We start from the raw sequence: 26,178 nt of genomic DNA, 5'->3' as shown, positions 1-26,178 counted from the left end.
ATATTCCTATTTATCTGCTATATCTTTATACCATGCCTAAATGGTCAAGTAGTAGTTAGAATTTGAATGCCGTTCTTGACCAAGGAAATTAAGGTGGTAGGTTTTTTCTTCATAACTTAGATAGTGGTCTTCGGGCTTTGTAGCTGTGATCAAATTCTGGTTGACTTTTTTAGGTCTGACTGTCGTGTGCATTATTTAGCCTGAGTTCTGATGGTTTAACTTTTCTGACTGTTCTTTTTTACTTGTATACCTCTACCTTTGGTGTATAACCAGAGAGGGCAAGTCACAGAACTAAATGGAGCATTCAGATACCTTTTTTGGAAGAAATTCTGGTTTTATAAATACTGTATTCATACTTCAGGAGTTTTTTCCTTCCCAAAATTCAGAGAGCTTAGAAGGGAAGAGGCTCTCACAGAATGGCCTAGGTGATTAGAAAGGTACAGTAGACAATGGTGGAATGTGGACTGCTAGGTTCTAGATTTGGTCTACTCAGGAAGCATTTCCACTTGTAGTAGAGAAGGGAATGTTCTTTGCTCCCTTCAGAAATAATAAGCGACAGTAAGTATAAACTTGCTTCTGAAGCTTTTCTATTTTTTGAGAGGAAGGTATTTGTAATATATTGGAAATTTTACTTGCTGTAAGAACTCTGTAAGTGGAAACTGAAGATTCAGATCAGGTCAGAGTGTCAGATAAACAGAAGGATGTTAGACTTGAAAGAAGCTTTGCTTAGTCTAAAAGTAAGAAATGGGCAATGTTAATTATAGTCATACATGTATTTATATTTATAGCCTGAATACTATATGTTATATATCTATAACCTGAATTGTCTTGGTTATATATCTTTGTCAGGTTATATATCTATAACCTGAATTGTCTTATGCACTAGGTTTAGAGTCAGTAAAATAATTTGGCTGCCCTTTTCTTTACTTTAGATGTGATTTGTCAGGGTCACAGTTTTTCTGACCTGTGTTTCTTCTTTATGAAATTGGAGTAATAATAACTGCCTTAGCTAGCTTAAGGAATTGAGGAAATTAATTTATTGGGAAAATACTGTGTAAGATGTAAAGTGCTTTACAAATATAAGATCTTTATTATTTCAGTCGTTATTTGCATACTGCAACTGTAGTTGATCTGTAATATTGTTAACTTTGAGGGCAGGGAACCTGAAAACTCATCTTTCAATCACATTAACTTCCATATTTTTTAAATTGTGTTAAAAATATATATATATATCAAAACATTTGCCAATTCAACAATTTTTAGGCATACAATTCAGTGACATTGATTCTGTTCATTATATTGGGAAATTATTACCACTGTCCTCTTCCCTTTTTTGATAAAGTCCTTCGATGAACAAAAGTTTTTAATTTTTATGAAGTCCCATTTATCTATTTTGTTTTTTGCTGCTGGTGGTGCTTTTGATGTCATATCTAAGAATTCATTGTTGAAAACTAGTCCTGAAGCAGTACTCCTATGATTTCTAAATCACATTAAGTTCCATATTTGATGAAGAAGTCATTCATATGCTTTCATTTATGAGGAAGGGATTTAACCTTTACTGTGCGTCTTATGGAAACCCTGGTGGCGTAGTGGTTAAGTGCTACAGCTGCTAACCAAGAGGTCAACAATTTGAATCCGCCAGGTGCTCCTTGGAAACTCTATGGGGCAGATCTACTCTGTCCTATAGGGTTGCTATGAGTCGCAATCGACTCGACGGCAGTGGGTTTGGGTTTTTTTTTTGGTGAGTCTTATATGTGGTGTTATATAGTAGCTGTTTTACAAATGTAATTTCAATCTTCAAAATAAATGTGTTAGGAAAATAATATCATGCCTATTAAATACACAAAGATAGGGAAAGTAAGATTTAGAGAGGTTAACTTGCTAGTAAGTGATCAGGGTGGGATATGAGTGTTTCCAAAACCAACATTATCAAGTATCACTGAATGAAATCGTGTGTGTGGGCATAGTTATTATAGTATATTCATTTCTTTTGCTCTTTGGATCCATAAGTTAACATATCCTTAATATATATTTTCTTTTTTCTTTTTAAAAGATTGCAGCATCCTACGGAAATGTTATCTCTGTTTTTGAACCAGTTAACCTACCGAAGGAAAAGAAAAATTTGGTCAGTAATTTATCATGTTTCTTTTAGGAAACAGAAATTTCTTAATAATCAAAAGATACTTTAGGAGTACAACATCAAAGCCATCATCAAGTATACCAGCATGAATTACTCTCTATAACTGAAGATACAGCACTTCATATCAAAAGTATATTTAAGTGTTTCGTTGGAATAGAATTAAACTAAATAGTGCCTGTGAATTGTCTTGAAATGTTTTATTTTTTTTCTTTCTGACATCTTTTTATTTTATAATAAATATTTAAAGAGTCAACACCTAAAGTTTGGCAGTTACCTTATTGCTTGTATCAAACACCATGATCCAGGCATATGTGGCAGTTTATTTTTTGTTTTTACAATCTGCCTTTATACAGTCTTTTTTTGCGTTTTCTTTTCCTATGTGTATTGTTCTTAAGGTTACATGTTTTAATCGCAGAGTCTTAACATACCTCCAGGAGTTATTTTCTTGCATTTATTATTTACTGTAGTTGTTAATGAGTCAGTGAATGTTTTTCTTGATAAAGAAATCATATTCAGAAATAGTTCTGAAGGCTGGTTAAAGCAATAGTGAGTAAATATTGGGGTTATGTGGTAGATCTCATAGGTGCTTTAATAACTCATAACCATTAGACCAGGTTATTTTCCTCATCTCCACTAAAGATTAAACTAGTGGTTTAAACCATATGAAAGAGGTCAGCAGAGTGTATTAAGAGCCGAAGGACTGGTTTCTACAGCTGTTGCTTTCTAGCTGTCTGATCAACTCTGCAAGTTAATCAACCCTATGAGGCTCCTTGCTTAACTCCAGAATTGATTAATATCTATTCTTCTTCATGGGGATATTGTAAGGATGGCATGATGTCATAGACTGTATGTGGAAATGTGTTAATTGTAAAGAATTATATGATGTTTTTCTAATACACATATCTTAAGACAACTCTTGCAGAGTTGATCAGACAGCTAGAAAGCAACAGCTGTAGAAACCAGTCCTTCGGCTCTTAATACACTCTGCTGACCTCTTTCATATGGTTTAAATCACTAGTTTAATCTTACAGTGGAGATGAGGAAAATAACCTGGTCCAATGGTTATGAGTTATTAAAGCACCTATGAGATCTACCACATAACCCCAATATTTACTCACTATTTTTATTGCTTAAGTTATATACCTACTGATAGTTTTCATATCATTTTCATTTAGGTCATTAGTACCTTAGGAATTCTTTCTGATATAGTTTGTGTAGTTATTATTTATTTTTTATAATTAAGGCAGCAGAAAACAAACAAAATAAGTAACTTGACCACCAAAACAGCTGTTTAGCCACAGAACTAAGACTGAAGCCAGCTCTATTGATTTGTAGGTGTGAGCATTCTCTTCCCTACCTTGTGTTAATGAAAGGGATTTCTCTGGGTTAATTGATATACACCTTTAAATTCTATGGAAGGCGTGTCCACAATTCTCCTGATTTCTATTTTTGTTTATTATATATTACCTAATGAATCTAATACTAGAGGCTCTTGTAGCCTTATGAATTAGTAATGGTAATTACTAAAAATAAAATTTAAAGATGATAGCTTCAAGCACCCAGAGCAGTGCAGTGCAAATAATATTCAGTATTTGTTGAATAAAATAACTGACTTTTTAAAATGACTGTTACAGTAAAATGCCTTTATTAGTAAGGGTAGAATAGAGAATTTTAGTTTTTTACATATTTTCTCTTTTACTAGTTATAATTGATGAATGTGATAGTGTCAAAGACTCAACTAGAAGAAGCTGGTTTATTGGTGGGCAGTACTAACTTTGCAGAAAAGATTAAAAAAAAAACTTCATAATAAAGGGGTAGACTGTCGGGTAGAAAAATTAGACTTGGAAGATGCACAAAATCTCTGATTCCAGAAGAATCCCAGAGAATCTTTAGATTCTCATAAAAAAGATATTACTCCCTTTTCTTTGTACATTCTGGACTATTATTTTAAGGCGGCAGCTTTTCATGAGAGTTGCACTTCAGAATCACTGATGGATACACATGTCTACACTCTGCGCTGCAGATTTCTAAATCTGTAGGCCTGGATTTGTGCCTAGGCACTTGCATTTCTAGTTCCAGAGGGGGTTCTGATGTGTACCGTGATTGAAAGCCATTCCTATAAGACAGTATTTTTTAAAAGCATATTCTACAGGCCACCTGGGGTTATTCTTTGTTTTAAAATACATGTTCCAGTGCCCCATCCTGAGCCCTTTGAACCTGAATCTTTTGTCATGGGCCTTGGAAATTTGAATTTTAAATAAACATCTCAGGCTATTGTTAATTGTGCTAGTTTGAGAACCACTGCATTAGGAGAAAGTTTATGGATCTTAATCTGTTAGTGGGTAGTGAAATCAACTTAGTAGGCCACACCTAAGTTTACAAAGACAATAAAGTAGAAGAGAAAATGTCAGAGTGCATTATATGTAGTCAAGGGAAATTTACATGCGTTTACGTATATACGTATGTGTGGCCTGGGTCACAGTACATGTATTTCTTAACTGGCTTGCAGGCAAAAAAAGTTCGAAAACCATTGTCTTAAGGAATGGAATGCTTGTTGTTGTTAGGTGCTGTGGGGTTGATTTCGACTCAAGGCGGCAACTGCATAACATTAAGGAAGTGTTACATCTCTTATTCTAAATTTTTCTACATTCTGTCATGATATCCCAGGTGGGGAGGAAACATTTTTAAAGAGAAGGAAGCCCAAAGTAGCAAAGTTCCAGACACACTTAAAATTAAACCTTTAACTGTAACTGTAATAATACAAATAATAATTATTGTAATTTTAAATGTGTGAGGTTAATAATACTCTTGTCCAAGGTGGCATATTCTTATTTGTTATATGCTAGAACACAGACTTTGGGTTTTCCAGAAATGGATATTCTCTCATAATCTCCATCATCATATATTCCTTATTTGTCTTCATTTAATTAACCATTTTGATCTTAAAAATGACTACATGTATTGTTATAAGAATAATAAGCATGAATGTATATACATTTGATATAGAAAACGTGCCAGTCATAATTGGATAAACTACCTTTCTTTTTTTTTTTTTTCAATTGTAGGAATCATATAGTCAGTGGCAGAAAACTGGCCAATTTTTTCTGGAGTCTATAGCACACAATATAACTTGGGATCCCACAGGTAAGAAAACAAGTGGGGTTAATTGAAATATCGCTTGCCTAGGCTTTTGATTTTATTGCTTTCATGATTTCAGTTCTGTTATGTGTGAGATTATGGGGAATACAAAACTAAGTAAAACAAGATCATGACCTTTTAAAACTTATTCTGAAATGAAGACAAATATGTACTGTAATGGATGACAGAATGTGCTAAATGCTATAATAGGCATACCTATTGTTTCGGGAAGGAGACATTAATTCTCTTGGTGAGTCAAGGTTTATTGAAGAGTATTTCACGTGAGAATAGATAGATTTTAACAACAAGGGTGGAGTGGCAGGGAGGAAGGAAAAAGAAGTGAATTCCAAAAAGAGATAATATGTATCAGTATTCTGTTTCTGAGTTTAAAAACCATCCCAAAACATAGTGGCTTTAAACATCAGTGATTTTATTGCTCATGATTATGTGGGTCAGGAATTCTTTCAGGGCTCAGTGGGGATGACTCATCTCTGCTTCATGTGGTATTGGCTGAAGTAGCTTGTCTGGGGTTAGAGGATCCAAGAAAAGCTTCATTCATGTGTCTGGAACCTTCATGCTGGCTGTCTACTGGAATGGCTTTTTCACCTCCATGTGGCCTCTCTCCTTGTGGTGTTCAACCTCTAGGTCCTCTCTTACGTGGCCTCTCTAGCAGAGTAGCCTTCTACATAGTAGCTGCATGCTAAGAGGGAAAACAGAGCTTGCAAGACCTCATAAAGCCTGGGCTTGGAAGTTCCATAGTATTATTCCTGCCACATTATATGGTCAAAGCAAGTCACGTGGCTAGCCCATAGTCCAGGGATGAAGGAATTGACTCTATCTCTTGATGAAAGGTGTGACAAAGTCATATTGCAGAGGGGCATGGACACAGGGAGATATGATTTATTGGGAGCCATTTCTAACACTCTACCACGATGAGCAAAGACACAGAGAAAGAAAATGTATCTTGTAGCTGAGAGTTGTTAGCTCACTGGGGCTGAAATTAGTCCAGAGGTGAAGAGGTAAGACTGCAACATATTATGAAAAGTTCTTTAAAGTAATGTTAATTATTTTAAATTTAATTATTTTCAGTTGTCTAAAAGCTGTTATAGGTTTTTGCAAGAGATAAATGACATGCTAAGATTTATGCTTTTGTAAGATTGGTCTGGTAGCAGTGAGTTAGAAAAAACAGAGACAGGAGGGACAGGAAGATAAAAGTTACAATATACTTTTAAAAGTTTTTTAAAAATCACAGTGTTTTAAAATGTTTGTTCTCATGAGATTTGTAAGATTGAAAATTTCTCTCTGGTAATGGCACAATCGTTAAGTACTCAGTTGCTAACCCATGAGCCACTCTGTGGGAGAAAACACTTGGCAACATACTCCCATAAAGATTTCAACCTAGGAAACCCTATTAGGCAATTCTACTCTGTCGTATTCATGCATAAGAGTTTTTTTTTTTTTTTTTTTTTGTCTGTGTGTGTGCTTTAAGTGAAAGTTTACAGATCAAGTCAGTTTCTCATACAAAAATTTATATACACCTTGCTATGTACCCCTAGTTGCTCTCCCCCTAATGAGACAGTACACTCCTCTCCACCCTGTATTTCCAAGTCCATTCAACCAGCTTCTGTTTCCGTCTGCCTTGTCATCTCCCCTCCAGACAGGAGTTACCCATACAGTCTCATGTGTCTACTTGAGCCAAGAAACTCATTCCTGACCAGTATCATTTTCTGTCTTATAGCCCAGTCCAATCCCTGTCTGAAGAGTTGGCTCATTCATAAGGTTGTCACTGTCCAATTTTTTTAGAAGTAGTTGCCAGGTCTTTCTTTCTAGTCTGCCTTAGCCTGGAAGCTCTGCTGAAACCTGTCTACCATGGGTGACCTTGCTAGTATTTGAAGTATCAGTGACATAGCTTCCAGCATCATAGCAACACACAAGCTACCACGAGAACAAACTGACAGAAAAGTGGTTGAGGCAAAGCTGGAACCACTCATTCATCTCTGCTAAATAATTTGGAAGACAGCTACCTGACGAACTGACTGGAAGAGATCCATAGTCATGCACATTCCAAAAAAGATTATCCAACAGTATGCGGAAATTATCGAACAATATCATTAATACCACATGCAAGTAAAATTTTACTGAAGATCATATGAAAACAGTTGTGGCCGTACATTGTCAGGTGTCTCCAGAAATTCAGGCCGTATTCAGAAGAGGACATGGAACAGGGGGTATCTTTGCTGATGTCAGATGGCTCTTGACTGAAAGCAGAGAATACCAGAAAGAAGTTTACCGGTGTTTTATTGACAATGCAAAGGCATTCGACTGTGTGGATCGTAACAAATTGTGGATAACATTGTAAAGAATGGGAATTCCAGGGCACTTAATTGTGCTCACGTGGAACCTGTACATAGACCAAGAGGCAGTTGTTTGAACAGAACAAAGGGATACTGCATGGTATAAAATCAGGAAAGATGTATGTTAGGGTTGTATCTTTCACCATACTTATTCAGCCTGTATGCTAGGCAACTAATCTGAGAACCTGGACTGTATGAAGAAGAACATGGCATAAGAATTAGAGGAGGACTCATTAACAACCTGCAGCATGCAGATGACACAACCTTGCTTGCTGAAAGCAAAGAGGACTTGAAGCACTTACTGATAAAGATCAAAGACTGCAACCTTCAGTATAGCTTGCACCCCAAAATAAAGAAAACAAAAATTCTCACAACTGGACCAAAAAGCAACATCATGATAAACAGAGAAGGTTTTGAAGTTGTCAGTTATTTCGTTCTATTTGGAGGAGCAATCAACAATGCCTATGAAAGCAGCAGTCAAGAAATCAAACAGTATATTGCATTGGTCAGATTTGCAGCAAAAGACCCCTTTAAAGTGTTAAAAAGCAAAGATGTCACTTTGAGGACCAAAGTGCGCCTGACCCAAGCCACGGTATTTTCATTCACCTCATATATAGCACTATAACTTGTACTCATTTGTTTACATGATTTATTTATTTTAATTATGGATAACATTGCGAAGAATGGGAATTCCAGAACACTTAAGTGTGCTCATGAGGAACCTGTACTTAGAGCAAGAGACAGTTGTTCGGACAGAACAAGGGGATGCTGAGTGGTTTAAAGTCAGCAACGGTATGCACCAGGGTGGTATCCTTTCACCATACCTATTCAATCTGTATGCTGAGCAAATAATCTGAGAAGCTGGACTATATGAAGAAGAACGGGCTTCAGGATTGAAGGAAGACTCGTTAACAACCTGCATTATGCAGATGACACAGCATTGCTTGCTGAAAGTGAAGAGGACTTGAAGCACTTACTGATGAAGATCAAAGACCACAGCCTTCAGTATGGATCACACCTCAACATAAAACAAAAATCCTCACAACTGGACCAATAAGCCACATCATGATAAACAGAGGAAAAATTGAAGTTGTCAAGGACTTCATTTTACTTGGATCTACAATCAACACCCACGGAAGCAGCTGTCAAGAAATCAAAAGATGCATTGCATTGGGACCTCTTTAAAGTGTTGAAAAAGGAAAGATGTCACTTTAAAGACTAAAGTGCACCTGATCCAAGCCATGGTGTTTTCAATTGCATCGTATGCATGTGAAAGCTGGACAGTGGATAAGGAAGACTGAAGAAGAATCAATGCCTTTGAATTGTGGCATTTGTGAAGAATATTGAGTATATCATGGACTGTTTTGCCAAAAGAAGGAACAAATCTATCTTGAAGGAAGTATAGTCAGGATGCTCCTTAGAAGCAATGATGGTGAGACTGCATCTTACATATTTTGGATGTGTTGTCAAGAGGGATCAGTCCCTGGAGAAGGACATCATGCTTGGTAAAATACAGGGTCAGCGGAAAAGATGAAGACCCTCAATGAGATGGATTGACACAGTGGCTGCAACAATGAGTTCAAGTATAACAATGATTGTAAGGATGGCACAAGACTGGGCAGCGTTTCCTTCTGTGGTACATAGGGTCACTATGAGTCGCGATGGAGTTGACGGCACCTCACAATAATTTTTTTTTTTTTATTAGACAAGGGCTAAGATTTACTCGGTATTTATTTCTGGAGCCTGGCATATATTAGGCATTCAATAAATGTTCATATATTTGATTACTAGTCCTGTGATCAAGAGCAAGCTATTTAACAGTTCAATAATGGTTAACTTAATATCTATCTATAATGGTTAAATTAATATCTACTTCACAAGATTGTTTTTTAATGATCAGAAGTGACGATCTAAATGAAAGTACTTAGTAAATTATAAACTTCTATGCAAATATTGTTATGAAGCGATCTGGATAGCTACTTGAAGTGTCATATTAATTATTGCAATAAAAACATTTAATATTTGTTCAATAATTAAAGCAAAGATGAGACGATACGGGAGCAGGGAAACTACTAGAAATAGAACAACCAGCACACAACTAAAGAGAATGTTGACACGTTGTGAAAAATGTGGAAAAAAATTAATATTTGAATTAAATGATATTTCTGTAGTAATGACATATTGGTAGTTCGGAATTTTTGTGCTTGTAGTCTAGCAGTACTAATGCTTCAGGGAATAGTATTAATGTTAAGTTTCCCTAAAATCGTTTTTACTGAGTGGTATTACAAGATAACTATTTTCTTAACATTTCTATATCTAGTAATGGCTAATGACCACTGATTATCTTTTTTTTTTTAGTGTTATTGTGGTAATATATATAGCCAAATATTTGCCATTTTAACCAGTTCGGTGACACAAGTACATTCACCATGTTGTACAGCCATCACCACTATCCATTCTCAAATATTTTTCATATACCCCTATGGGGCCATTCTACTCTGTCACGTGGGGTTGCTGAGTTGGAATAGACTCCACGGCACCTAACAACAAAAACAAACAGAAACTCAGTACATCTTAAGCAGTAACTCCTCATATTTTCCTCCCCTCAATCCATGGTAACCAGTAATAAACTTCTTTCTGTATGCATTTGTCTGTGCTGTATATTTTTTATAAGTGGCATCATACAGTATTTGTCCCTTTGTGTCTGACTTATTTCAGTCAACATAATGTTTTCAAGGTTCATCCAAGTCAAAGCATGGAAGTGCATTGTTCTTTATGACTGTCTGGTGTAGTGAATTCTTAATATGGCTCTTCTAGCTATAGTTTTCGTAACACTCCCCAAATAACTGGGTGGGACTATGCACATGAGCTGTTTGTGGCCCACCAAGGGGATTAGATAGCTTACTAATAATGTAAATAAGATGCGTGGCACCCTTGTGGGGATGGGGCCGTGCTAATAAAGTATATGACCGTAAGGAGGGGATTGGACAGTTTTGCCATCCCACTAGGGTTAAAGGGAGACATGGAGAGGGAGAGAAAGAGAGAGGGCTTTAACACAGAAGACAGAGAGAGGCAGCAGAAGCAACAGAACCAGGACAGAGAGGGAGAGTTGTAACACTGGAGACAGTGAGAAGTAGTGGCAAAGAAACAGTAGCTGCAGAACCAGAAGACGACGCAGTCGGCTTCCCAGCCTGTGGGCCCAAGGCTTGCTGGCAGAGTGGGGTGTGCTTATTGTTGGAGCTAAAAGAGCTTTGTAGCACTTGAGCAAGTGAGCAGGGCAGAGGCCAAGCTAAGGGGCCAAGGGCCAGGCTATGGCACAGCTGAGAAGAGGCTGTTGTGATGGACGAATTGTATCCTGAGCATTCCTGAACCTAAATTGTAGCTTGTCACTTCTGTAATAAACCCCGTAATCATAAGTATGGTCTCTGAGTTCTACACGGGCACTGTCACGAATTATTGAACTCTACAGAGAAAAGAGTACCCTGGTAAAAAGGTTGGAGAGTGGAGGCATGTGTTACCTCCACCTCACAGGAATCAGTCTTGGGCTATTGATATTGATTCTCCTTCCCTCTTGTGAAATTAGAGGAGGTCAGACACCTCTGCTGCGACATCATTTTTAACAGACCAAATAATATTCCCTTGCACAGATATGCCACATTTTATGTATGCCTTCATCTGTGGTTTCTGAATCAACATACCGTATCATACCATACCTACTTTTATTCCAGGATTAATTATTTTGTATTCTATATTAAGTTCATAAAAACCCACCCAGTGCCATCGAGTCGATTCCATAGGTACATTAATTTCATCTTCAGTTTATGTTAAAGAAAAGAAAGTTTGTGTCTGTTGGTCAATTCAACAGTGGAATAATTGTTTCATTAGTACTTTCTGTACTTTTTTTTTTAAAAAACTGTCTCTGAGACTTTCTAGCTAGTTGACACTGTTTTTTGAACTTCTGCTAAGTGCCTGGCTTGTGTTAGATACTTATGCATATTACAGCTAATCCTTACAACTTTATACAAATCCCTATTATTACCGATGAGAAAATTGAGGCTCAGAGGTTGCCCAATTAGGTTAAATAAGCATGGCTATTTAAGTGACTTACTTGGGATTCCTGATATAAGCCCTATACTTTTGCCATAGACCCACCTTCTTTTTGAAATAAGAAAGTGATCATTCCAAAGACATACAAATCCATGGTCCTTAACTGCAGAGGTGAATGCCTTATGTATTGTCAGCTTTTTTGCCAAAATTGCTGCTTCTTCCTTACGTTCTTTGGTTGACAGCATAATCTTTTCTTCATTTACTCAAGTCATAAAATTGGAATCTGTCTTTGAAACCACTGTTCTATTTTTTTGTTGGTGTCTGGCATTTACAATTCTATTTTTGAAATGTTTTTCAAATCCTTGCTTCCTGTTTTAATATCTGCTTCAGATCCTCATGATTTCGATTTGTATTATTATGGATTGGTTTTCCTCTCTTTTATGTCTTCCTTAATCATGTCCCTCTCCAGAGTTATTTTCTAAAAAAGATCTTTAACCTTCATTGTGTACTGGAGTCTTTGATAGCATGATATGAGCTATGGATTACCTCTCTAGAAAGATGCATATCCTATATATATACTTAAAACTTTTGCATGTAATTTCAAGTGAAGGAGGTTCACAGACTTCATCAGGTTCATCCAATTGAGATCCTTTATTCTAAAACACAAATCCGATTATGTAATCTTCCTACTTAAAACCCTTGTAACTCCTAACTACCTATAACATAAATTCCAAACTCCTATGAACTTCAAAATCCTTCACAATCTGACCTCACATTTTCCAACCTTAGTTTTTCCTTCTAGTCATACTTTGTACCTTATCCCTTAATCACACCATATTATTAGGCATTCTTGGGAAAATATATGATCTCACATGCCCTCCTGCCTTTGTTTCTGTTAGATCCCATTTCTAAAATGCCTGTCTCAACTGCTTATTCTCCTAAGGACCAAGTTGCATTTCATCACTTTCCCTGACATTTTCACTACAGGTATATATAATTTCTCCCTTCTGTAGGAAACCCTGCTGGCATAGTGGTGAAGTGCTACAGCTGCTAACCAAAGGGTCGGCAGTTCGAATCCACCAGGCACTCCTTGGAAATTCTATGGAGCAGTTCTGCTCTGTCCTATAGGGTCGCTATGAGTCGGAATTGACTCGATGGCACTGGGTTTTTGTTTTTTTTTTTTTTTTTATGGGCTTCTGTAAAATATTACACACATATCCATCGTGTCTGTAATACTTTTACATTGAATCATAATGTTTTTTATGTCTTTCCCTCCACTGAATGTGGACTAATCTTGAATAGTGCGTTGTCATTGTGTCCCCAGGGTCTGGTACAAAGAAGATGCTCATTAACTGTTTGCTAAAAGAGAGAGAATAAGAGCTTTTCACTTCTTTCTCAAGCTGCTGCTTCAACAAAATAAAAATAGTCATCTTTCTTCTCTCTGCAAATATTTTTTATTTGAATTTTTTTAAGAATGTGTGTTTATTATATGAAACTCATGAGCTTGTAACCCAACCACATGTAATTATTAATATCCTAAACAGTAAATGGTGAATGATTTTTTTTCAGGCAGTCGTCTTTTAACTGGTTCCAGCTGTTTGCAGCTCTGGTCCAATACTAATTTGGAGAAGCCAAACGAAGATGAAAATCCAGATAAATCCGATCTTAACTCTGGGAATTGGAGATGCATCTGGCATTGCAGGTAAGTGAGTAATTAAGACAAACTGAAAGGCCTATTCAATGCCGTTGTATATTAAAAATGTATTTTAGTTTGTGCAAAACCACACTAACATAAAGAATATTGATTTTTATTTTGTGATGTGCCTTTTCGTATATAGAGATTTGCCATTTCCTATGTTCTACAGATTTTCCCATGTTCTACACATTTTCATATTTCCATACATTTATGTGTAAAGTAATTGCAATATAAAATAACTTAGAGGAAACATAAGAAATTTGTAAGGTGTATATGAAGATCATTAAATAGAAACTTGCAGAATTATACAAAAGGAGAAAGAGACCTTCCTTACTTTCAAAAGTAAGCCTTCAAAGCCTTCCTATTATGAAGAAGTCTGTTTTCCTCAAATTAATCTATGTGTTGAACATAATCCTTTCAAAATCTATTGGGATTTTTATGTTTGAGTATAGCTCTAAACTTCATTTAAAGGGATTAATATGGAAAATTCTGAAGGAAAAGAGGAATAAGGATGTACAGATAGTAAAATGAATTCTAAAGCTGTAGCTGTTCAAAGCGTGTATTACTGATACAACAACAGACAGATTAGGGTTCAGGATTAGACCCAATTATACATTCAGAATAAAAGGTGGTGTTTTACATTAGTGGGGCAAACTGTCTAGCTCGGTTGAGGGGAAAATGAAGTTAGAGCTTATTTCGTACCTGGCACCAAAATAAATGTCAGATGGAGGAAAACGTAAATTTCTATACAATGAAACGTAAAATATTAGAGAAAAATATCAGTTAATTTGTATATTGTGGAACTACTGTGTCCAATGTGATAGCCACTAGCCACATGTGGCTACTAAACACTTGAATGTGGCTAGTGTAAGCTGAGATGTGCTGTAAGTATAAAATAGACACTGGATTTCAAAAACCTAGCACAAAAATGTAAAATATCTTATTAATAATTTTTATAAAGATTACATGTTGAAATGAATTTTAGATATATTGTTGTTATTATTGTTGTGTGCTGTCAAGTCGATTCCAACTCATAGTGACCCTATAGGACAGAGTAGAGCTGCCCCATTGGGTTTCCAAGGAGCAGCTGGTGGATTTGAACTCTTGACCTTTTGGTTTGTAGCCTGAGCTCTTAACTACTTTGCCATAAGGGCTGTTATTTACATTGATTAGATATATTAGGTTGAATAAAATACATTAATTAATTTTACCTATTTTAATAATTTTTTATTATTGAGAGTATACACAACAAAAACATACACCAATTCACTTTTACATGTACATTTCAGTGACATTGATTACATTCTTCAAGTTGTGCAGTAATTTTCACCCTCCTTTTCCGAGTTGTTCTGCCCCCATTAACATGTACTCACTGCCCCCTAAGATTCCTATCTCATCTTTCAAGTCACTGTTGTTAGTTTGATCCCATGTCGATAAATCTTAAAAGAGCACAATGCTAAAAGGCAGACATTCTTTACTAGTTAAGCTAAACTATACTTGATTTTAAGAAGACTTAAGGGGATATTTTTGATTTAAGGTTTAAAGATTATTTTAGGGCAATCGTTTTAAAGTTCATCCAGACTTATGACTCCGTAAAATCTGGATTCCTTGAGAATTTGGTCAGGATTCTTCTGTAGAATCTTTGATCAAAATATTCAGTAATGGTAGCCAGGCACCATCAGATTCTTCTGTCACCTGTTTCTTTTTACTTTTTGAAATATGGGTATAGCAAATTTCAATTACATATTTGGCTCTTGTTTGTCATTTACCTGTTATGGCTATAGCATGAAAGTCCTCCACACCAAAAAGAGAACTTTGAGAAGGAAATCAGGGAAACAATACCATTAACAATAGCCCCCAAGAAGATAAAGTACTTAGAAGTAAATCTAACCAGGGGTGTAAAAGACTTATACAGGGAAAACTACAAAATACTACTACAGGTCGCCAAAAGAGACTTACATAAATGGAAAAACATACCTGCTTACAGATAGGAAGACTTAGCATCGCGAAAATGTCAGTATTACCCAAAGCAATCTGTTGATATAATGCATAGCCAATCCAGATTCCAACAGCATTCTTTAATGAGATGGAAAAACTAATCACTAACTTTACGTGGAAAGGAAAGAGGTCCCAGATAACTAAAGTGTTATTGAAAAAGAACAAAAAAGTAGGAGACCTCACACTCCCTAATCTCAGAACCTACTATACAGCCACGGTAGTCTAAATAGCCTGGTATGAGTACAACAACAGATACATAGACAAACAAAATTGAGAACTTAGACAGAAATCCATCTACCAATGGGCAGCTGATCCTCGATAAATGGCCAAAGTCCATTGAATGGGGAAAGAGACAGTCTCTTTAACAAATGGTGCTGGCAAAACTGGAGGTCTATCTGTAGAAAAATGAAACAGGAATGGTAGCTCACACCATACACAAAAACTAACTCAAAATGGATCAAAGACGTAAATGTAAAACCTAAAACTATAAAAATCATGGAGGAAAAAACAGGAACCTTAATATATGGCATAAATAGAATACCAAACATAACTTAAAATGTACCAACAGCAGAAGATGAACTAGATAAATGGGACCTCCTAAAAATTAAACACTTAAGCTCATCAAAAAACTTCTCCAAAAGTGTAAAAAGAGAACCTAGAGACTGGGAAAAAATTTTTTGGCTATGACATATCCGACAAGGATTTTAATCTCTAAAATACCATCTCACCCTAACAATAATGGCACTCATAAAAAAAAGGAAAATAACAAACATTGGCAAAGTTGTGGGAAGATTGACACTCTTTTATACTGTTAGTGGGAATGCAAGATGGTACAACCACTATGGAAAACAGGTATGGCACTTCCTTTAAAAGCCAGAAATTGAAATACCATATGATCCAGTAACTCCACTTCTAGGTATACACCCTAAAGAAGTAAGAGCCATGACATCAATAGACATATGCACTCCTGAGTTCATTGCAGCATTACTCACAGTATCAAAAAGATGGAGACAACGTAAGTGCCCATCAGTGGATGAATGGATAAACAAAGTGTGGTACATACACATAATGGAATACTATGCAATGATAGAATAACGATGAATCCACAAAACATCTCACAACATGGATGAATTTGGAGGACATTATGCTGAGTGAAATAAGTCAGTTACAAAAGGACAAATATTGTATGAGACCACTATTATTAAAAAAAAAAGAGAGAGAGAAGGTTTATATACAGAAAAAAAAAATTATTTGATTGTTACTAGAGATGGGAGGGGGACCGGAGGGAATATTCCTAACAATATAGAAAAAAAAAAATTTTTTTTAGAAGGCACACATTAATATTGGTAAAGGGAAAGGTAAGGCACAAAGAAGGTCAGCACAACCTGACCAAGGCAAAGGAAGACATTGAGAGGAAAGCATGAATAAAGGGCAGCTGTGGTAATTATTATAACATAGATAGTTCTGCAACATTAGTATTAACAAATAATAATTTGCAAATGAATACATAGGTAGATAGGTATGCTAAAGAGGTGTGGGAAGGTATAAGGGAGCACACCCACCTGCAGATATGGGTTTGGGTATGGATATTTCTACATACGTAATTGTAGGTGCTGCATGTATATTAATATAGACGATAGAGCACACAAGGGGTACAGCCCTGGAAACTTCTTAGACATAACCAAAACACCTCACGGGACAAAGTTCCTAGGCTCAAAGGTGAAGGACCATATATTCGGAGGACATCTTGCCAAGTTGGCACAAGATAGCTCGTAAAGACAATGTCCTGTATCCTATCCTAGTGGCATCTGGGGTCTTGAAAACTTGCGAGTGGCCATCTAAAATACAGCTATTGATCTCTTCCTGTCCAGAGCAAAGGAGAGTGAAGGAAACCAAAGAATCGAGAGAGCAGTTAGTCGAAAGGACAAATGGACCATGTGAACCACAGCCTACATACCCCTGAGGCCAGAACTAGATGGTACTGGGACACCACTACCAACTGCTCTAACTGGAATCACAACAGAGGGTCTCGGACAGAGCAGGATAAAAACGTAGAACAAAAAATCAAGTTCACAAATAAGACCAGATTTACTGGTTTGACAGAGGCTGAAGAAACCCCTGAGGCTATAGCCCTAAGATACCCTTCTGACCTGGAACTGAAGCCATTCCTAGAGACCACCTTTCACCTTAACTATAGACAGGCCCATAAAATAAACAATAAGACCCTAGAGGAATATGTTCCTTAGAACAATCAATTATACAAGATCAAAAGGACAACATTTGTCCAAAAGTGAATACGAGAAGGAAGGGAACGGATGGAAAAACCAGACTAAAGTAAACAGGGAACCCAGGGCGGAAATGGAGACAGTGCTGACACATTGTGGGGAATACAACCAATGTCATGGAACACTTTAGGTATAGACTATCAAATGAGAAACTGATTTGCTCTGTAACATTTTTACCTAAAGCACATTAAAAAATGTTTTTAAAATTAATGAGAGAAGAACACATATCTCAATGGTAAACAAAGGACAATGAAATGAAAAAGTTTAAAAAGACAGTACAAATGGATCAGTATATTACATGTTGATTGACCGGATACCAAAGCCAGACAAAGAAACCAGAAGAAAACTACGCACCAATATCCTTTATACGTACAGATGCAAAAATCCTCTATAAAGTACTAGCAAATGGAAACCAAGAGCATATTAAAAGGATTATATACTATCACAAGCTGGAAATTACCCCAGGAATGCAAGCGTGGCTCAACATTAGAAAATCCATGAATGTAATACATCACATTTATAGAACAAAGGAAAAATACCACATGATCATCTCAATTGACACGGAAAAGGCATTGACAAAATCCAGTACCCTTTCATGATAAGGTTTCCCTTGAGAGAGAGACTGAGAGGTTCCTCCTTAAGATCAGGAAGAAAAATGATGTCTGCTCTCACCAGTGCTATTCAGTATTGTACTGGAAGTCCTATCCAGAGCCATTGGGGCGGGGGGCGGGGGGAAGCTATCCAGGCAGGGAATGAGGAAATAAAACTACCCTTTTTGCAGATGACATAATTCTATATATAGGAAACCCCAAAGATTCCACAGGAAAGCTATTAGAGCTAATAAATGAATTCAGCAAAGTGTCAGGGTACAAAGTCAACACACAAAAATTAGTCAGATTTCTTTACATCGCCATTGAGCATTCTGAAAAGGAAATTAAGGAAACAATTCCTTTTACATAGCATCTAAAAGAATACAATACCTAGGAATAAACTTAACCAGGAAGATGAAAGACTTATACACTGACAACTATAAAACATTACTAAAAGAAATTAAATAGAAGACCTAAATAAATGGAAGGACATTCCATGTTCCTGGACTAGAGTACTTAATATTGTTAAGATGTCAATACTACATAAAGCCGTCTATAGATTCTAGGCAGTCATCAAAATTCCAACAGCTTTCTTTGCAGAAATGGAAAAGCCAGTTCTTAGATTTATGTGGAACAGCAAGGAGTTTGAATACCCAAAGCAATCTCAAAAAAGAACAAAGAGGACTCACGCTTCCTGATTTCAAAATACACTGTAAAGCTACAGTCATCAAAACAGCCTGGTACTCATATAATGATAGATATATAGTGGAATGGAATAGAATTGACAGCCCAGAAATAAACCCTTATATTTTATATATATGGCCAGTTGATTTTCAGCAGAAGTGTTATTTCCATTCAATAGGGGAAAGAATAATCTTTAATAATGATTCTAGGAAAACTGGAAATCTGCAAAAGAATGAAGCTGGACCCATACTTCAAACCATATATAAAAATTAACTAAAAATGAATCAAAGATTCAAGCATGAGAAAATCATAAAACTCAGAAGAAAACATAGGAGTAATGCTTCAGGGCCTAGTTTTTAACACCGAAATTTTAAATATGACACCAAAAGCATGAGCAGCAAAAGAGAAAGATGAATTGGACTTCATAAAAATTAAAAACTTTTGTGTGTCAAAGGGCTTTATCAACAGTGAAGAGTCAACTCACGTGATGGGAGAAAATTTTGGGGAACCATGAATCTAATGAAAGTTTAATATACAGAATATATAAAGAATTCCTACAACTTAACAACAAAAGACAAGCAACCCAGTCAAAAGTGTGCCAAGGACTAGAACAGACATTTCACCAAAGAGGAAACACAAATGACCAACATGCTCATGAAAAAATGTTCAACATCCTCAGTCATTACAGAGATACAAATCTGAACCACAATGATATACCATGTCGCCCCACTAGAATGGCTGTGTTAGAAAACAAACAAGATAACACGTGTTGGCAAGGGTATGGAGACATTGGAACCATCATTCGTTGCTGGTGGGAATGAAAAATGGTACAGCCACTATGGAAAACGGTTTGGCAAGTCCTCAAAAAGTTAAACATACAACTACCATAACTACCATAGAGTAAAAAAAAAAAAAAAAACAACAACTACCATATGACCCCAATGATCCTAGAATTGAAGGAAGAAACACAAACAAACTTGTACAACAGTGTTCATTTCAGCACTATTCACAATAGCTAAGAGGTGGAAACAAATGTCTATCAACAGATGAATAGATAAACACAATGTGGTATGTACATACAATGGAATATTACTTAGCCATAAAGAGAAATTAAGTCCTAATATTATATGCTACAGTATGGACGACTTTTTTTTTTTTTTTTTTTTATGGACGAACTTTGAAAACCTTATGTTGCGTGAAATCGGTCACAAAAGGGCAAATATAGTATGACCCCACTTACATGAAATAGGCAAAAGTATAGAGACCAAAGCTTCTTAGTGGCTACCAGGGGTGGAAGGGAGGGGAAAATGGGGAATCAGCTCAGGAGCATTGAGTTTCTGTTCATGGTGGTGGAATAATTTGGAAGTATACAGTGGTGATAGTTGTACAACATGATGAATGTAAGCAATGTCATGTCACAGAATTGTACATCTAAAAATTGTTAAATTGGCAAATGTTTTTGTTACATGTATTTTTACTACAATAAAACAGTTTTTTAAAAATCAGTTGATTGACCTCAAAATCGAGAAATATGAAGTATCTAGAAAGAAGAGGATGAATAATATCTATTAATGGTGAGACCTTGGAGAAACAGGCACTATTATAGACTGTAAATGAGGAAACAAAAGTGGTATCTTTCTAGAGAGCGATTTGGAAGTATGAATCAACAGCCTTAAATTTTTTCATACCCTTTAGATAGCAATTCCAGGTTTATTCATTCATTTAACAAATATTTATAGAATATTTGTCTTATTTCAGGCTTTAGTGAAAGTGCTGGGTACACAGCACCAAACAGATAGAACAAGACACAGGAAACCAATAAACAGGTATAAGGCCAAAAAAAAAAAAACAACCCAACCCATTGCCATCAAGTCAATTCCGACTCATAGCGACCCTATACAACAGAGTAGAACTGCCCCATAGGGTTTCTGAGGAGCATCTGGTAGATTTGAACTGCTGACCTTTTGGTTAGCAGCTGTAGCTCTTAACCACTACACCAAAACAGGTATAGCAGGATGTTAAATGGAATTCTTTCTGCCTCAGTTTTATATGAAGTGGTAATAGAATAGGTATCACATACCAAAGTGAGAGTAAGACATCTAGATCTCCTATATATAGAATTTACAAAGGTGATTTCAGATCTTTATCAAAGATAGCTCTTTGAAAAGAACTGTGGCTTGGCTTTGGAGTCTTTCATACAGAAGTGGAGAGCGGTAAAGCGTTCTGTTGCCTTTAGCTCAGATCTCGTGGAGGGTTTCCAAGGGGTAAACTGGAAACTTAAAATGTGTTTTTGTGCACTTGGGAGGGAAGAGGAAACTTAATCTTAAGTTCAGGGTGTTCATTGGTAACTTGGACATTAAAGTAAGGGAAAAAGCCATGGAATTAGAAATGATGCACGTCTGTTTAGAATCAGCTAAAGATTACATTCACTGGAATACACTTAAAAGTTGAGGTTTAATCACATTCTGTTTGTGATATATTTAAAAAATACTGATTATACATGTTAAGTGAAGATTTGTATTATGGAGAAAAACTAAATAGGTTCAGGGGAAGAAGAATAGAGGTGACATTTGAGCATAGACCTGAGGGAAGTGAGGAACTGGGCCATGTGTGTATGTCTCTGGGAGAAGAACCTCAAAGGTACAGGGAATGTCAAGTGCAAAGACCCTGAGGTAAGAAGATTGGGCTTTGCTTGTGGCTGGAGTGGTGTGAACTAATTGAGGAGTGACAAGGGACATGATCAAGTCAGGAATCAGTTTACAGGCCATTGTGAAGCCTTTACCTGTTATTCTGAATGAGCTGAGAAGTTATTGGGAGTTTTGAATAGGAGTGTTGAGATCTGACTTTGTTTTAAAGAACCTACTGGCTGCTGTTTTGAGTAAAGGTTGTAGTTTAATAATTTGTTTTAAGGATATCCTTCTGATTGACTGGGTATGTAAAAATGTATGCACAAGGATGTTCATTGTACCACTTTTTTTTGTGGCAGCAAAAATTGGAAACTGAATTATTAAATAAATTATTTTAAATCATTGTATATATGTACAATTAAAATACTGTGTAGCCAATAAAAGAATGATGTACATTAATATGCAAAGTTGTTCATGATACATTTTTAAATGAATAAATAATACTGCAAAGCAAATTGTAAATATCAGCTCACTTTCCAACCTCTCCTCCACACCTTCCCACAAAAAAGTAGATGAAGGAGGGAGTACAGAGAGAAAAGACTGGAAGTCTGTATATTACAATGTTAACTGGCTATATCTGGGTAAAAGCATGATGGTGTTGGTGATTTCATTTTCATCATTTTATTCCTCTGTATTATATCAATTTTTTCCATTGTGCATTTATTACACTTATAATCCGACAAAAAAGATATTTATATTTGGAATGAAACGTGACAGAATTTCTCTTGTCTGCTTTAGAAATTAATTTAGAATGAACCTATTTAATATCTAGCATGGATTTGAGTAAAGAAAAGGGAGCAATGATAGTGAGGATTGTTTTGAGATACCATATATATGGGTAGCCAGAAGTAAAGCCAGTGAAGGGAAGTGAGCCACATCCTTTTTGGGAAGAAAAGGCAGGTGTGCACCAAGTATGCAGGTGAAGCTGGCACCTGAATTCATTGTTGCTGCAAATCCCCTGTTAACCCACCTATAATCTTTAATGAGAAAAATGCTACTGTAATGCAGAGTTTATTTTGAAATTATTCGTTTATTTTCCATGAAAATGTATGTTGGAGTATAGAGATCCAGAGTCTTGGCAATTAGATATCCAGACTAAAATAATAATCCTTTCTCTGTTTCTAAGATTCTAAGGGAACAAGAGCTATGTCTCTTTTATAGTAGGCCTTAAAAGATTTTGTTAGGTCATTCTCTGCATGGATTTTTAAACTTGGACAACTTCATGTTTAAAATTTACCTTAATTTGTTCATTGATGAGGTATCTTAAAAGTGGGTGTGAAATTTGTGTTATCAAAAAATGTTTTATTTGAAGCAAAGTTCTGAAGTATAATATAGGGAAGTAGTATTGGCAATTGTCTCTGATACTAATTTTCTTTGAAAATTCTTTAATTTACAGAACTGCTTCCCAAGTACATTTAATGAAATTTTCACCAGATGGAGAATTTTTTGCCACTGCTGGGAAGGTAAATTATGAAAATACTGTTACCAAATTGTTTATAGTTTACTTTAGAACTTCAGTTACATTAACTGGCTTCATTTGTTTTTTTGAAAATATTATTTTCTATTAAAATATTAAAAGACAATGTGGTATAATTGAGCTCGCATAGACTTAGGGGCAGACATGGGTATAAATCATGCCATCTGTGATCTTGGGCAAGTTATTTAATCTCTTTGAGCCTTGGTTTTCTCTTATTTAAAATGAGAGTAATACCACCTTCTTCACAGGTCATTAATCATAGAATTACATTAGACAATACATATAAGGTGACCAACACAGTGCTTTGTAAATAATAAAGAACCAATAAACTATAGCTATTATTTATATTATCTTTTAGCTGACAGCTATGGTTGATTAAAAAAAAAAAAAAAAAAACCACACCCACTGCCATTAGGCTGTATTTAAAATATAAGACTTTATAGGCTTTCTACAGAGACATTTGTAGCCATTTCTTTAGTGTGCATACTTTGTTATTACCTGTTTTCACAACAATCTGTTTCTTTAAAATTATTTTTTTAATCATTGGTTCACAGAACAGTTCATGAACCACTAATAGCTTTAAATTATTGTTCTCATGGCTCAAAGCTTTCTGCAAACTGAGAGTGAGATACCCTAAAACATCAATGAGGTTTCCTTAAGAGTGAAGTAGAACTGTTTGTTCCAGGGCTTTGAACTGGTTGTTCCAGTTTGAACCCCTGCTGAGAATTGGCATTTCCACCCCCAGATATACTGAATCAGAATCTATAGTTTAACAAGATTCCCAGGTGATTCTTATGTATAATAAATTTTGAGCACCACTGCTGTAGTTTTTACTAGTGGTTCTCGGAATTAGCCCCTATCAGGCAGTATAAGCATCCCTGGGAATTTGTTGTTTTTGTTAGGTGCCGTTGAGTCGCTTCCGACTCATAGCGACCCTATGCACAACAGAACAAAACAGTGCCCGGTCCTGTGTCATCCTCACAATTGTTGGTATGCTCAAGCCCATTGTTGCAGCCACTGTGTCAGTCCATCTCATTGAGGGTCTTCCTCTTTTTCCCTAACCCTCTACTTTACCAAGCATGATGTCCTTCTCCTGGGATTGATCCCTCCTAGCAACATGTCCAAAGTGTGTGAGATGCAGTCTCACCATCCTAGCTTCCAAGGAGAATTCTGGTTGTACTTCTTCCAAGACAGATTTGTTGTTTTTGCAGTCCGTAGTATATTCAATATTCTTTGCCAGCACCACAATTCAAAGGCATCAATTCTTCTTTGGTCTTGCTTATTCATTGTCTAGCTTTCACATACATATGTGGTGATTGAAAATACCATGGCTTGGGTCAGGTGCACCTTAATCCTCAAGGTGACATCTTTGCTTTTTAACACTTTAAAGAGATCTCTTGCAGCCAATTAGCCCAATGCAGTGCATCTTTTGATTTCTTGACTGCTGCTTCCATGGGTATTGATGATGGATCTAAGTAAAATGAAAGCCTCGACAACCTCAATCTTTTCTCTGTTTATCATGATGTTCCTTATTGGTCCAGTCGTGAGGATTTTTGTTTTCTTTATGTTGAGGTGTAATCCATACTGAAGGCTGTGGTTTTTGATCTTCATCAGTAAATGTTTCAAGTCCTCTTCACTTTCAGCAAGCAAGGTTGTATAATCTGCGTAATACAGATTGTTAATGAGTCTTGCACCAATCCTGATGCCACTTTCTTCTTTATTTGTCCAGCTTCTCGGTTTATTTGCTCAGCCTACAGATTGAATAGGTATAGTTAAAGGATACATCTCTGACACACAACTTTCCTGACTTTAAACCACTCAGTATCTCCTTGTTCTGTTTGGCCGACTACCTCTTGATCCATGTACAGATTCCTCATACACGCAATTAAGTGTTCTGGAATTCCCATCCCCCGCAATGTTATCCATAATTTGTTACAATCTACACAGTCAAATGCCTTAGCATAGTCAATAAAACACAGGTAAACATCTTTCTGGTATTTTCTGCTTTTAGCCAGGATCCATCTGACACCAGCAGTGATATCCCTGGTTCTACGTCTCTTCTAAATCCATCTTGTATTTCTGGCAGTTCCCTGTCAATATACTGCTACAGCCACTTTTGAATGATCTTCAGAAAAATTTTGCTTGCATGTGATGTTAATGATATTGTTCCATAATTTCTGCATTTAGTTGGATCACCTTTCTTGGGAATAGGCATAAAAATGGATCTCTTCAGTCATTTGGCCAGGTAGCCGTCTTCCAAATTTCTTGGCATAGACAAGTGAGTACTTCCAGTGCTGTATCTGTTTTTTGAAACATCTTAATTGATATTCCATCAATTCCTGGAGCCTTGTTTTTCTACAGTGTCTTCAGTATGGCTTGGACTTCTTCCTTCAGTACCATCTGTACTGATTATATGTTACCTCCTGAAATGGTTGAACATCAACCAATTCTTTTTGGTACAGTGACTCTCTGTATTCCTTCCATCTTCTTTTGATGCTTCCTGTGTCATTTAATATTTTCCTCATAGAGTCCTTCAGTATTGCAACTCAAGGCTTGAATTTTTTCTTTGGTTCTTTCAGCTTAAGAAATGCCGAGCATGTTCTTCCCTTTCGGTTTTCTATCTCCACGTCTTTGCACATGTTATCGTAATACTTTATCTTCATGAGCCGCCCTTTGAAATCTTCTGTTGAGCTCTTCATCATTTTCTGCTTTTGCTTTTGCTTTAGCTACCCAACGTTCAAGAGCAAGTTTCAGAGTCTCTTCTGACATCCATTTAGGTCTTTTCTTTCTCTTCATTTTAATGAACTCTTGTTTCTTCATGTATGATGTTCTCGATATCATTCCACAATTCTTCTGGTCTTCAGTCAGTAGTGTTCAGCATGTTAAATCTGTTCCTGAGGTGGTCTCTAAATTCAGGTGGGAACTTTTTAGAAATGTAAATTCTCAGCAGCTGCACGATTAACTATTATGCTGCCAGAGCTTCTCAGTTATTAACTAGTTACCTTTATAATCTTCAGAGCCCTGGTGGAGAAGCGGTTAAGAGCTTAGGCTGCTAACCAAAAGATCAGCCGTTCGAATCCAC

At 36.3% G+C, this 26,178-nt stretch overlaps 1 protein-coding gene across 7 annotated transcripts in view; it reads left to right on the top strand.

The window, feature by feature from the left end:
* DMXL1 (Dmx like 1) overlaps positions 1–26,178 on the top strand; it is a 171,301-nt gene that overhangs the window by 39,024 nt on the left and 106,099 nt on the right. For all 7 annotated transcript variants that reach the window (XR_002785899.2, XM_010590471.3, XM_010590465.3 and 4 more), the window contains exons 3-6: positions 2,054–2,125; positions 5,206–5,284; positions 13,249–13,381; positions 23,016–23,082. Coding sequence is in view for 6 of the 7 variants with exons in the window: in XM_010590471.3 (XP_010588773.1) it covers positions 2,054–2,125; positions 5,206–5,284; positions 13,249–13,381; positions 23,016–23,082 (351 nt within the window). In the remaining variant the exon portion in view is untranslated. The remainder of the gene's footprint in view (positions 1–2,053; positions 2,126–5,205; positions 5,285–13,248; positions 13,382–23,015; positions 23,083–26,178) is intronic.

The sequence above is a fragment of the Loxodonta africana genome, chromosome 2 (assembly GCF_030014295.1).
Source record: "Loxodonta africana isolate mLoxAfr1 chromosome 2, mLoxAfr1.hap2, whole genome shotgun sequence".
NCBI lineage: Eukaryota > Metazoa > Chordata > Mammalia > Proboscidea > Elephantidae > Loxodonta > Loxodonta africana.
Note: the sequence above shows the minus strand (reverse complement) of the source record. Positions and strands in the feature narration are given on the sequence as shown.